At 40.1% G+C, this 11,474-nt stretch overlaps 1 protein-coding gene across 2 annotated transcripts in view; it reads right to left on the reverse strand.

Moving 5' to 3' along the window:
- The window catches only part of LOC146713268 (programmed cell death 1 ligand 1-like), an 82,002-nt gene extending 72,785 nt beyond the window's left edge, over nt 1–9,217 (reverse strand). The window contains exons 1-4 of one of the 2 annotated variants that reach the window (XM_085446793.1): nt 9,165–9,203; nt 6,436–6,586; nt 2,368–2,658; nt 1,717–2,082 (exon numbers count right to left, since the gene is read on the reverse strand). In XM_085446793.1, coding sequence (XP_085302919.1) covers nt 1,717–2,082; nt 2,368–2,434 — 433 coding nt within the window. In that variant the 5' untranslated portion in view covers nt 2,435–2,658; nt 6,436–6,586; nt 9,165–9,203. Of the gene's footprint in view, nt 1–1,716; nt 2,083–2,367; nt 2,659–6,435; nt 6,587–9,164 lie in introns of both variants that reach the window. The other variant, XM_085446803.1, reaches the window with a different exon arrangement.
- Nucleotides 9,218–11,474: the final 2,257 nt, after the last annotated feature.

Consider the following 11,474-nt stretch of genomic DNA (forward strand, 5'->3'; position numbering starts at 1 on the left):
TGGTGGTTTTTAAATCCAGGTTAAAAATTCATTTTTATTTGCTGGCTTTTGACTCAGTGGGTATCTGAGACTGTTATTTTATCATCATGTATTTATTGTGTTTTTGATCATTCTGCTGTGAAGCACTTTGGTCAGCCATGTGTTGTTTTTAAATTGCTATTTACATAAACTATTGTATGGTATGGTAACATTTACTGACAAGAAACTGTGCCACCATCCTGGAGCATCGGGCTCTTGAAAGTGCAGCGACAGGTTTTCATGTTTGTTCTTTAACCTACTTTTACCACCACACAATGGTTTCAAGTGTTTCTAACATTGATGTACTACAGAATGACATGTTTGTTAATACGGGGATTCACATGTTAATGTGATCTCTGGTCGCCCACTCAGAGACACAGCAGTCAGACAGCTACGGAAGGTACTGAGGACACTCTTCATGTGAGAGAAAATCTGCTCTCACAGATACGTATTTTGATGTCCTCTGTGTCCAGCCAATTAAAGAGATTCTTGGTTGGTTTCAAAGTTTGACTTTAGTTCAGATTACACGTTTGCTCAGTGTGTTTGTTCACTGTGGACTGATTCCAGATCAGATTATTCAGGAAAGATTATTCAGAAAGAGCAGAGTGGAGGAGAAATGCTCAGAAAACAACATCAGACTACAGCTCACAAAGTTTTTGATCAAAGAAAATTCATCTGTACAGAAAAACTCACTCATTTCATCATTAATAATAACATAAAAGAACAAAATCTGTAATATAAATAAAGAGTTTCACAGTACATGCAGTGTTCAAACTGACATAAATAAAAGCTGCATACAATGAACACACACAGGTGTATGAATGATGTGTCGTCTATTTAAACTACAGAAACAGTCTGAGGCTTTAGCTCAGCAGGAGGTCACGAGCTAACAGCTACACTCACAGCAGAAACAGGACACGTCTGTAATTTACATGTTTTATATGTTTTATAAAAGAAAAAGAGTCCAAACTTCCCATGGACAAACTGACTTCCAGCTGGTGTTCATGCAGCTCATCAGGACAGTGAGGAGCTAAAGACAAACTTTCACCTGAAACCAGGATTAAAGATGAAAATGTTTTCTGAGATGATCATCGATGCTTTGCACCAAACAACAGTGAGAAAAAGACTTTTGGACTGAAAACATCTTTAGTTAAAGTTCAACATATCCAAAGGAAAATGTTCACATCTTTCACAAAGATGCTGAACAACAAATTCAGGATGTCCTCGTGTGTCTCTCCACTGGATGATCTGTGTCACCTCTGAGAAGCTGAAACAGCAGCAGTAGACTCACGAATCAGCTGGAAAACCTCTCTGAGACATTTCAATCTCACACTGTTCAGCAGAAGAAGGCTGGGATGAATCCTGACTCTGTTGTTTATGTTTTTTGTAGATCAGAAAACCAACAGCAGCAGCAACAATTGACAAACTGAGCATCAGTCCAACAGGTCTTCTTGTCTGACCTGCAGGTGAGAAACAGGTGTGAGGTGTCAGCTGTCAGGTAGGTGATGAGTGAAGAACAGAACAGAATCCATTTCCTCTTCAAACTGCTGTCAGACATTATCTACTGCACTCTGATCACATCACTCAGACCAGCTGCTTTCTACAAAGTCTCATCAACAACATCTTTAGAAACAAACATCAACAACCAGGAAGCAGCTTCACCTCTGATCACACACACACTCAACTCTACTCACTCACCTGGAGGATCAACAACACTCAGGTAGATGCTGCTGATGGGGTCAGTCTTCAGATGAGCTCTTTTCCTGCGTTCTTTCCCTCCCATGAAGACTCGACACTCATATGTTCCACTATCAGCAGTCGTCACATCCTTCAGAATCAGAGACACGTCTCCATCCTTCATCTGTCTGTCCTGCAGATCCACCCGGTTCTTAAAAGATGGATGCTGCTCTTCTGGTTCAAACTGCTCATCTCGGTACAAAAGCACATGTTCTGACTCCAGATCAGTTCTGCTCCACTCTACTACTGTGATGGTTTTGTTCTCATTTGGAGCTCGAGACGGCAATGTGACGTTCTGTCCAGACTTGGCTGCGATGATTTTCTGATCTGAAAGCGGTAACAACACAAAACAGAGAGGTTAGAAGTCAAAGTTTGAACTGTTCGCCGCTACAGCAGCCAATCAGAGAGAGGATAAGAGGTCACCGTCCTCTGATTGGTTAACCTGAAACCAGATTAATAAATAAATGTCACACATTAAATCAAAGTTTCACTTTTTCCCCTTAAACTCCTTTTCTGACATCAGACTATATCTAGCTTGTGATTGGCCAACATTCCTTCTATCACACAGGTGATGCAGGTTCTCCTGACTTTACAAAGACACTTAAATCTCACCTGCAGTTACAGGCAGCAGGAGGCAGACACACCCCAGAGTCCAGCAGAATATCTTCACAGCATCCATCTTCTGTTTTCTGTGGGTTTCAACATCAGAGTCTCATAATGAGCTTATTTTCTAAATATCCCAGAGAAGCTGAGTTTACTCTGATTCAGTTGGCATCCAATTATCCCTCAAACAATCAGGCTGGGTCTTGGGTTTCTTGTGATTTAGTCAACGACATCATATTTCACACTGAAGCCGGCACATCTTTGATAAAGCTCCACAGGATGACATGAAATATGTGGGTTCTGCAAAACAATAGAAAATACAGGAGTTTGATTTTCAGTTAGAGCTGAGAATCTCTCCTCATTTTATTTTTCTCCTTTAACACATCATTGAATTTAATGTCTAATATATTTGCTTATAATAGTAAATGTGTTTAAATATTTTGTAGTCAACAGGATTTATGGATGGATTATGTGTAAAGTAAATACATTTGCTTTTTTAAAAGTAAACTTATGACATATGTGTTTTTGTTCCCACTGCATCTTCAGCCATCGGCCACTAGATGACGCTGTAGCCCCTCATTATTAGCTCTGTTCAATTGGCTGTGAATACATTTAGCTGTGGTCACTTATAGAGATGTTTGTCATGAACTGTAGACATGCTGCAGTCCCATGTTTCTTTTTAGATGTTAAAACAGCTAACTTAATATTAGATCAAATGAGATGTTTTAACATTACATCTTTTGTAAGAAGATTAGTTATTTAAAAGGCTTTTTCCCCTTCACTTCAAACTATAACCTAATGTGTTCATAATGTACATGTCTGCACAGTGAAGTGACATTTGAGGATTTATGGTAGAAAAATGTAATCGGTGATTTCACTTCACACAGTCTGACATTGAACATTAAATTTAAAGTGATATCTGAATGACTACTCCATAGTTTAGACTAGCTGAGTAGTGGTGTATTCTTAGTGATTTACTAAGAATGTAATCAGCAGGAACATCCCCACAGATACACAAAAAAGACCTTTGTCACAAAGGTTCACCACATCATTCACACACCGCCGTGTTTCATTTGGCACAGTTTAAAAGCTTTACTGCCACAAGAGCATTTATGTTTCCCGTTGGAATCAAACCAGCAACCTTCTGCTTGGCAAGTCAAACCTGTGTGACAAACCTGGTTCTCGTAGTTAATCACTATGAGAAACACCAACAATGATCCTCATGAGTGCCTTGAGGCGACTGTTATTGTGATTTGGAGCTATGTAAATAAAATGTAATTGGCAATAGCAGGAAGGATTATCCTGTGTGTTTTAAAGATTATAATCTTACCAGGTGTTTAACTCAAGGAGAAGTTATAATCCTACTAAAGTATCTTAGCAGTGATTACATTGTGTATTAAAATCTATTTAAAGTACCTCAAGTTGTACTACTGGCTCAACATACCCAGAATAGCTGATGTCTGGGTTCACGTCACTAAGTTAACTCCGGGTTTTCCAGTTTAAGTATGGATGCGTTTCCATTGGCAACAACCATTCACAAACATGGATAAGTATACTGACACCTGCCTGGAGGAAGCTTATGCTATATATTATAGTATTTTATTTTATAAGATTATAAAAACAGGAATAGGTTAAACACATAATACAGATGTGGTGGGCCGTGCAGGGAAGGCAGACACCCCTGCACGGCATTCGCAATCATATCCCGCTAACTTAATATGGCACTGGGTCCTTCATTGTGATTGTTGTTGGTTATGTTTAGCCGGCAGCGGGAGAGCTGCAGCTCTGTGTGTGTATGCACAGCAACCCAGAGTGTTAATAAAGAATGCTGCAAAGCATAAATGTGTCACCGGGTCTGTCATGGCCATTCACAACAGAATTAACCTCCTAAGACCCGAACTCTTCCACGGCATGCATTTTTATTTCTCTTTGATATTTGGGCATATTGGGGCCCGATGAATGTAAAAACAAAGGATTACCAGATTTTTTTTACCTTCTTTTTGTTTTTATGAAAAATAAGAGCCACATATGAGGATATTAGTTTAAAATTTCAATAGAACAGTAGCAGTATAATGTCCTCGTAAGTGGATATCAGGCCCTTGTAGAGCAGAATTGAGTATTTTGGTCTAAATAACCCAAAATGTGATGTCCACATATGTGGACGCAGGGTCCTAGAAGGTTAAAGTAAATCAGCAGGAAAAGCTACACTGCAGTATTTTAGTGCTAAAAGTGCTGCATGAACGTATGTAGACTTGCCTCTAAATGCACACAGACATTATTCACTAATGAAATATTTAAGGCAGGGTTGGGCAACTCCAGGCCTCGAGGGCCGGTGTCCCTGCAGGTTTTAGTGTGTCCTTGAACCAACACAGCTGATTTAAATGGCTAAATTAGCTCCTCAAAATGTCCTGAAGTTCTCCAGAGGCCTGGTAACAAACTAATCATGTGATTCAGGTGTGTTGACCCAAGGTGAGATCTAAAACCTGAAGGACACCGGCCCTCGGGGCCTGGAATTGCCCACCCCTGATTTAAGGCAATGCTACTATCCACACACAACTGAGGGATCTTCCAGGAATGGATACGTTATTTTCCATAAAATTGATCGGTTAGTTAGTTTGTACCTGTTGATCTCTCATCTGGATAAGTAACCATGGGATATTTACCCCGATAGTACAAAAATCCCAGAGTTAACCACGAAGTTAGCCGGATAAGTTGAAATGCTACTTCGTAATACAAAGGCCTCTGTGGACAAGATCAAATCCTGCTTTGTTGTACTACGAAGCAGGATTTAATTTAATCTTCATCTTCTCCACAGAGGTGACGTCACGCTTAACCCGGGTTTTCTGTACTATGAAGGCGGCGTGGACGATGGCTTCTTAGTGGAATTTACGCACAAAGAGTTTAATTGGACGAGTGGTGGTGAATACCTGCACGTGTGAGATGAAACTATTTGCTCAGATTATGTTTGTTTTCCTCACAGACGACTTAAACATTTTATATGTGCATCTTATTGAGCCGTCGTTACTGAAACCTCTGACTGTGCGTTGAACTGTAACTTTTTTCTTGCTTTATATCTATTTCATGTATATTTCTTGTTTCTGCACAAACAAACCAGCACTCAGTGATGAAATCATTACTGGAATTCCATGGATTGTTTTCTTTTGTGTGCTAAATCAGCAGAGCAGTAGTTTCCTGCAGCAAACATCTCTGGAGTGGCTGTTACTAATGGCAAAGGATGTTTGTTGAAGAGTCATTAGATCCGTGAAACGCCCCTTTCAGATTAGTTATTTGCTACTTACAATTAGACTCTACTAGACAATACTTGAAATGTGCACTTCCTTTGTATTCTTATTCCTATTTATTCCATTTATCCCTTTTGTATACTCTGTATTTATATATGTGTATATGTGGTATATTTCTGCTCACATTCTGTAACTGCTATTGGAAACCGAATTTCCCGGAGGAACCCACCCGAGGGATTAATAAAGTTTCATCTAATCTAATCTACACCGCTCATTTTAAGTGAGCAGACAGAAGAAACGAGGATTAGCTTGAGTTCATGGCCGTGGGAAGTAAAGAGGAGCTGCAGCATGAAAGCAGCCATCACAGCATCGCTACCAAATGCAAAAACAGATTTTTTGGCTTTTAAAATGTTATCCATGTTTGGATCTGTTCCGGTTAACTGTGCGCTAACAGGCCACATCATCACTGCTGTGTATTAAGAGCCTGGCAAACTTTTAATGGATTCGTACTGAGTTTGCTCACCTGAGCTTGTGGCTGACGTGTGCGCCCTGTGAGCTTTACTTCTTATATTAATTACATAAAATTACACAGGCATGTAAAAAGTAAAATTACACATGTACTTTACATTCAGAATGAGTGTGTGCACTCATGTAATGAGAGCAGAAGAATTACAGTCACTCATGCTATCTCCAGTCTCGATTGATGACAGTTGGTCGTTGTTCGAACGCTGTATAAACAGATCAGGGCTCCGTGCTGCTGCTAACAGCCTGAGCTGCTTCTTTCACATTAGCTCTAAAGTGCAGTGATGATAGCATTAGTAGTGTTAGTGGTTACCTTCAGCAGATTATCCACAGCTGCACGTAAGGATGAGGGAAGATCCAATGCAGTGTCGCTTCATTCTCATTCAAGTGTGAATAGCAGTCTCACAAAACCAGTCACAGAGCTCCTTATCGGAGCAGCAGAGACACAGTTTCTCTTTTTATAGCTGGAAAAAGGACACTCCCTGTTAAATGACTCAGCAGGGAAGTAAACAAGGAAGCATAAACATTAAGTAGTTTACTTATTTCTCCTTTAAATGACTTTAAGGAGATTTTGAAAACTCTGTTGTTGTTTTTTTTATTCTGAATTCATGTGTGGACTTGGCAGGAAAGTAACTTCTGAGGTTTGTGAAAACTAGTGGACTTTTTATGAGACTACAGTTGGAGAAGAGGGTGGTGATGAGACTGATGAGGTCAGCATCAGTCATTACTGCTGATGAGGTGGAAGGAAATCCAGGAGGAGGATGACTGAACAAAGGAAAGTAGGAGAGGTGAGAGTCGGGGGTCCAGTCGTCATCAGGAGACTGAGAATAGGACACGCTCTCCGACCAGGAGCCTGTTTGTTTAAATAAAGTGACGTTCTGACCTGTTGGTGCATCTGTCCTTTGCTTTTCTGTGCTCAGACAGTTTAACAAGGCAGATAAATCAGCTCTGCCAAGATTTTAGCATGTGTGCTTCACGTTACTGTAACTCATCAGACATTTTAGACCAGTGAGAAAATTCAAATGGCTCCTGAAAGCTGAGAATTTTGTGATTTAATTCCAAAACTTAATAAAATAAGTTCAGACGGCCTGTTTGAATCTTGTCTCTTGAATCTTGGGTGATAAAAGGTTAGATTCTCTCTTTGTGTTTCACAGCAGTAGAGAGAAGATTAACTGCTAACATGTGATCAATATTTATGAAACTATGAGTTTAAGAACTTTTAATGTAAAGAGATATCGTTCTGTTAAACTGGAGACGTTTGCAGAGAAACTGCTGCATGAGAGGAACCAGCCCGGCCTTACTGCACACCTTCATGTCAGAAACAAACTGACAGCTTGTTGACAGACAGTACTCAGGGATATAAATGTCAATACCGTCACCATGGAAACTGCACAGAAACACATTTTCAAACATGACGTCTTTGGATTCAGCCGAGGCTTCCTCCTTTCACCCCTCCAGGCAAGACAGACAACGCCCACACAGCCTGTTCGTATTGTGTCCAAGTCCACCTTAAAAAACTCCCACACTCTGCCTGCTTGTGTCTGTTCTGGTTTCTCTGCTGTGCTTTATTTCATGAGCTACACCTGGCTGTGGTGAGCTTGGTTATCAAAGCTCCCTCCTTTCTTTCTAGCAGTGTGTGACAATGCAGAACTGGATTATCTTCCAGTACTGAGTAAATACTGGTACCACGATATCAAGTTTTAAAGGTGGAGAGCAGTGTGCCAGGATTCATGAGATCAAACATCAGTTTGTGAACACATTTGAATGATCATTAAATCACTGTGAGATTTGTTTTTTATTAGAAATAATGGAAAAATCACACCTTTGAGCTTTTCATGCATTTTGAAACTGTTTGTTTTTAGACACCTGGAGTGTAAATGTGCCCGTCTCTAAAGCACTTTGGGTGAGACTAGCCCTCCATGGCATTAATGTTAGTGTTATATTACCCTACGTTCTGAGAGTTTGGGGTTCCTGGTTTATATTTGAACGAAGGACCAGAGTTTGGAACCACTGCTACCATTATTGTAAGAAAAGTGGCCTAACTGCACAATGTTGCTCTGAGGCAACAAACCAAAACCTGCTGTCTAAACAACTAAACCAGAATCTGTCTGTAAACAACATGTGGATGCACATATTAAGAAAACTGATTATTTTAATGTAAACATTTATAAAAATGATATCAGCCTTAGCTTAGCTGTAGCTAACACGGCCGCATGCAGATCTGGCACCTGGAAGGAGTGCTCCATCCTCGGGTCAAAGGTCAAACTCTCTGCTACGCATCATTTTACTCAACACTGAGGTGTTGGTGTCACAACATAAAGAAAAAAAACTTTAAAGCACAGCATAATCACCAAACTTTTGTTGTTTGAGTACAACAGCGTGCTAAAGAGGGCTAGCTTGTTTTTAAACAGGCTTTTCAAATCAAAGTGGAGCTTTGCTTTCAGGCTTCATGTCTGAGGTCGGTGGTTTTGCCACAGCAGAGAATTTGAAGCAAACACATCGCTGTTTGCTCTGTTTTCCACTCAGCTCCATGGTGTGGAGGTACCTCAATGCACCTCCTCGTGTTCCTCTTTCTCACTCGCTGCAGCTTAAATGTATTTGCTCAGGCCTTTTGTCACATGATCACAGGGAACATGTGCAGACATGTTTCCTTTAGAAGCAAACTAAAGCATCAATCCCATCATGCTGATATGAATCACATACCAACACCAGTATCACTCATGTTGTTTACGACGTGTTTGTGCCAGAAATCTGAGATGAGTGAAGAAAAGGAAAAACCTAGAGAGTGAAGGTTACAGCAGGAGCTCTGCGTTTGAATGTGTAATTCAGTTCTTATTATCATCATATTTATTATAAAGCACCAGTTTCGGGCCCTGCTTGACCCCAGATTTAAATCATGAAAGCAGTGCTCCACATTTCCCATCATCACGTTGTATTCGCTGTGTTTTAAACTGTAGACTCAGATCTGTCTGTTTAAAGGCTGAATAAGAGAACTGTGTGACAAACCTGGTTAAAGAAAGAAGTAAATGAATTTTCACTCACTCAAACAATCATGGTGGAGTCCACAGGTGAGCTGCAGTCCTCCTTTTGACAAAGTGAAACTACTGCTATTTCCTGCTCCTCCCTCCTCCTTCCTGCTCCTCCTGAGCTCCTCTTCCAGACTCTTCTCACTGAATCAAACTAAGAAACTCAACAAGGACAGACTGCACTTTTTTCTTGTGTTTGCTCACAAATCCAGGAAACACAGCAGACAGAGAAAGTCAGAAATAATATATCCATAATAATCATTGTATGGAAACATCTGTTTGGTCAAGTTGGAAACTCTCAGAGTGTGTTTATTTTATGCCAGCAGGACATCAGGCAACGTCCAAAAATGCAACGAGACAACATGCCTGAAGTTCATGAACAGGAAGCTGAGCTTCCAGTTCAGCAGCTTTTTTATCATATTAAAATTTTTACATGTAGTTTTCATTGAAAGTCGTCCTTCCTGTCGGCTGTGCTGGTGTGTGTTTATTTTCTAACTTTAAGGAGGTTTGCAGAATCCAGACTGTCCTTTAAACTCTGACAACTTTGACAAATGATCACAAGTCGCTTTGCTGTTATTATGTTTTGTTGGGTGACCTTTACAGTAAATGCTGTGTTTAGTGTTTGTCCACCTGCACTTATCAGAAATGACTCTGTGATCATCCAGCTTCTGGTTTCTGATTAACTCGTGTCACTGCCAGGTTCTACCGCAGAGATAAAGAGACAATAAAAAACACTCTGAGTGGTTTATAATTTCTATACAAACAGTAAATATCAACCTGATCTATTCAGCTGTGTTGGTCTTTTGGATTTGACTTTCTTTATGTGGCTCATTTTGTAGTTTTGCAGATGTAGCCTCCTGACAGGATCGGTCAGATGGTTTTACAAGTTTTTGATGATTGACGGCTTTGATGAGAAACACGTTCCTGATCTGTAATCGTGTTTCTATGAGTCAGACCTGCCACGAGTCACGAGTCATCTCACAGTTTTTGCACTGTAGAGAAAAAATGTTCAACAAACCTTTTTGTGTTATAGATACTACTGAGGTTATTTCAGAGACTGTGCTGCCTGCACTGACGTCCTCCATGTGTGTTTCAGACAGTAATGGAGCTGGAGTCTGCTCAGCAGGGAGAAGTGAACACATCAGTTATGGACGTTCATCATCAGAGAGACGAGAGCTCAGAGGCAAGGCAAGGCAAGGCAAGTTTATTTGTATAGCACAATTCAACAACAAGGTGATTCAAAGTGCTTTACAGAGACATTAGAAACAAGAACAAATAAAAAGCATGATTTAAAATTGAATAAAACAAGCAAATAAACTAACTAACTAATTAACAAACAAACAAACAAACAACAGTATATAAAATCAAAACAGATAAAATCAGAACAGTAGATAAAATCAGTAGTTAATGTAAGTTTTGAAATTTAAGCTTAAAAGTGTGGATTTGGTGCTTTATTCAAATGCAGCTGAGAATAGGTGAGTCTTCAACCTGGATTTAAATAAACTGAGTGTTTCAGCTGATCTGAGGCTTTCTGGGAGTTTGTTCCAGATATAAGGAGCATAAAAGCTGAATGCAGCTTCTCCGTGTCTGGTTCTGACTCTGGGAACTGATAAAAGACCGGATCCAGATGACCTGAGGGATCTGGATGGTTCATACTGGGTCAGGAGGTCACTGATGTATTTTGGTCCTAAACCATTCAGAGCTTTATAGACCAGCATCAGAACTTTAAAGTCTATCCTCTGACGGACAGGCAGCCAGTGTAAAGACCTCAGAGCTGGACTGATGTGGTCCACTTTTTTTGGTCTTAGTGAGGACTCGAGCAGCAGAGTTCTGAATGAGCTGTAGTTGTCTGACTGATTTTTTAGGTAGACCTGTAAAGATGCTGTTACAGTAATCAAGCCTACTAAAGATGAATGCATGGACTAGTTTTTCCAGGTCCTGTTGAGACATCAGATCTTTTATCCTTGATATATTCTTGAGGTGATAGTAAGCTGACTTTGTTATTGTCTTAATGTGTTTTTCTAAGTTTAGGTCTGCATCCATCACTACACCCAAATTTCTCGCCTGGTTTGTGGTTTTTAGATGTATAGATTGAAGTTCTCTGGTGACCTGTAATCGTTTTTCTTTGGCGCCAAAGACTATTACCTCAGTTTTGTTTTTGTACAGCTGCTACTCTTTCTCCATCAGGGCTCAGAGTGATAGCAGCAGTATTAAGGTTCTGAGCGAAGTTGCAGATGCTGTGTGATCTGATACTGTTCATATACTCGTCATATATCAGCAGAAAATGTGTCCAAAGTTCAATATGTTATGTGATCCAAGTTATATT

The sequence above is a fragment of the Copadichromis virginalis genome, linkage group LG3, assembly GCF_057382275.1.
Source record: "Copadichromis virginalis isolate Kocher_CV1m ecotype Utaka linkage group LG3, C_Virginalis_male_GT1.1, whole genome shotgun sequence".
In the NCBI taxonomy this organism is placed as follows: domain Eukaryota; kingdom Metazoa; phylum Chordata; class Actinopteri; order Cichliformes; family Cichlidae; genus Copadichromis; species Copadichromis virginalis.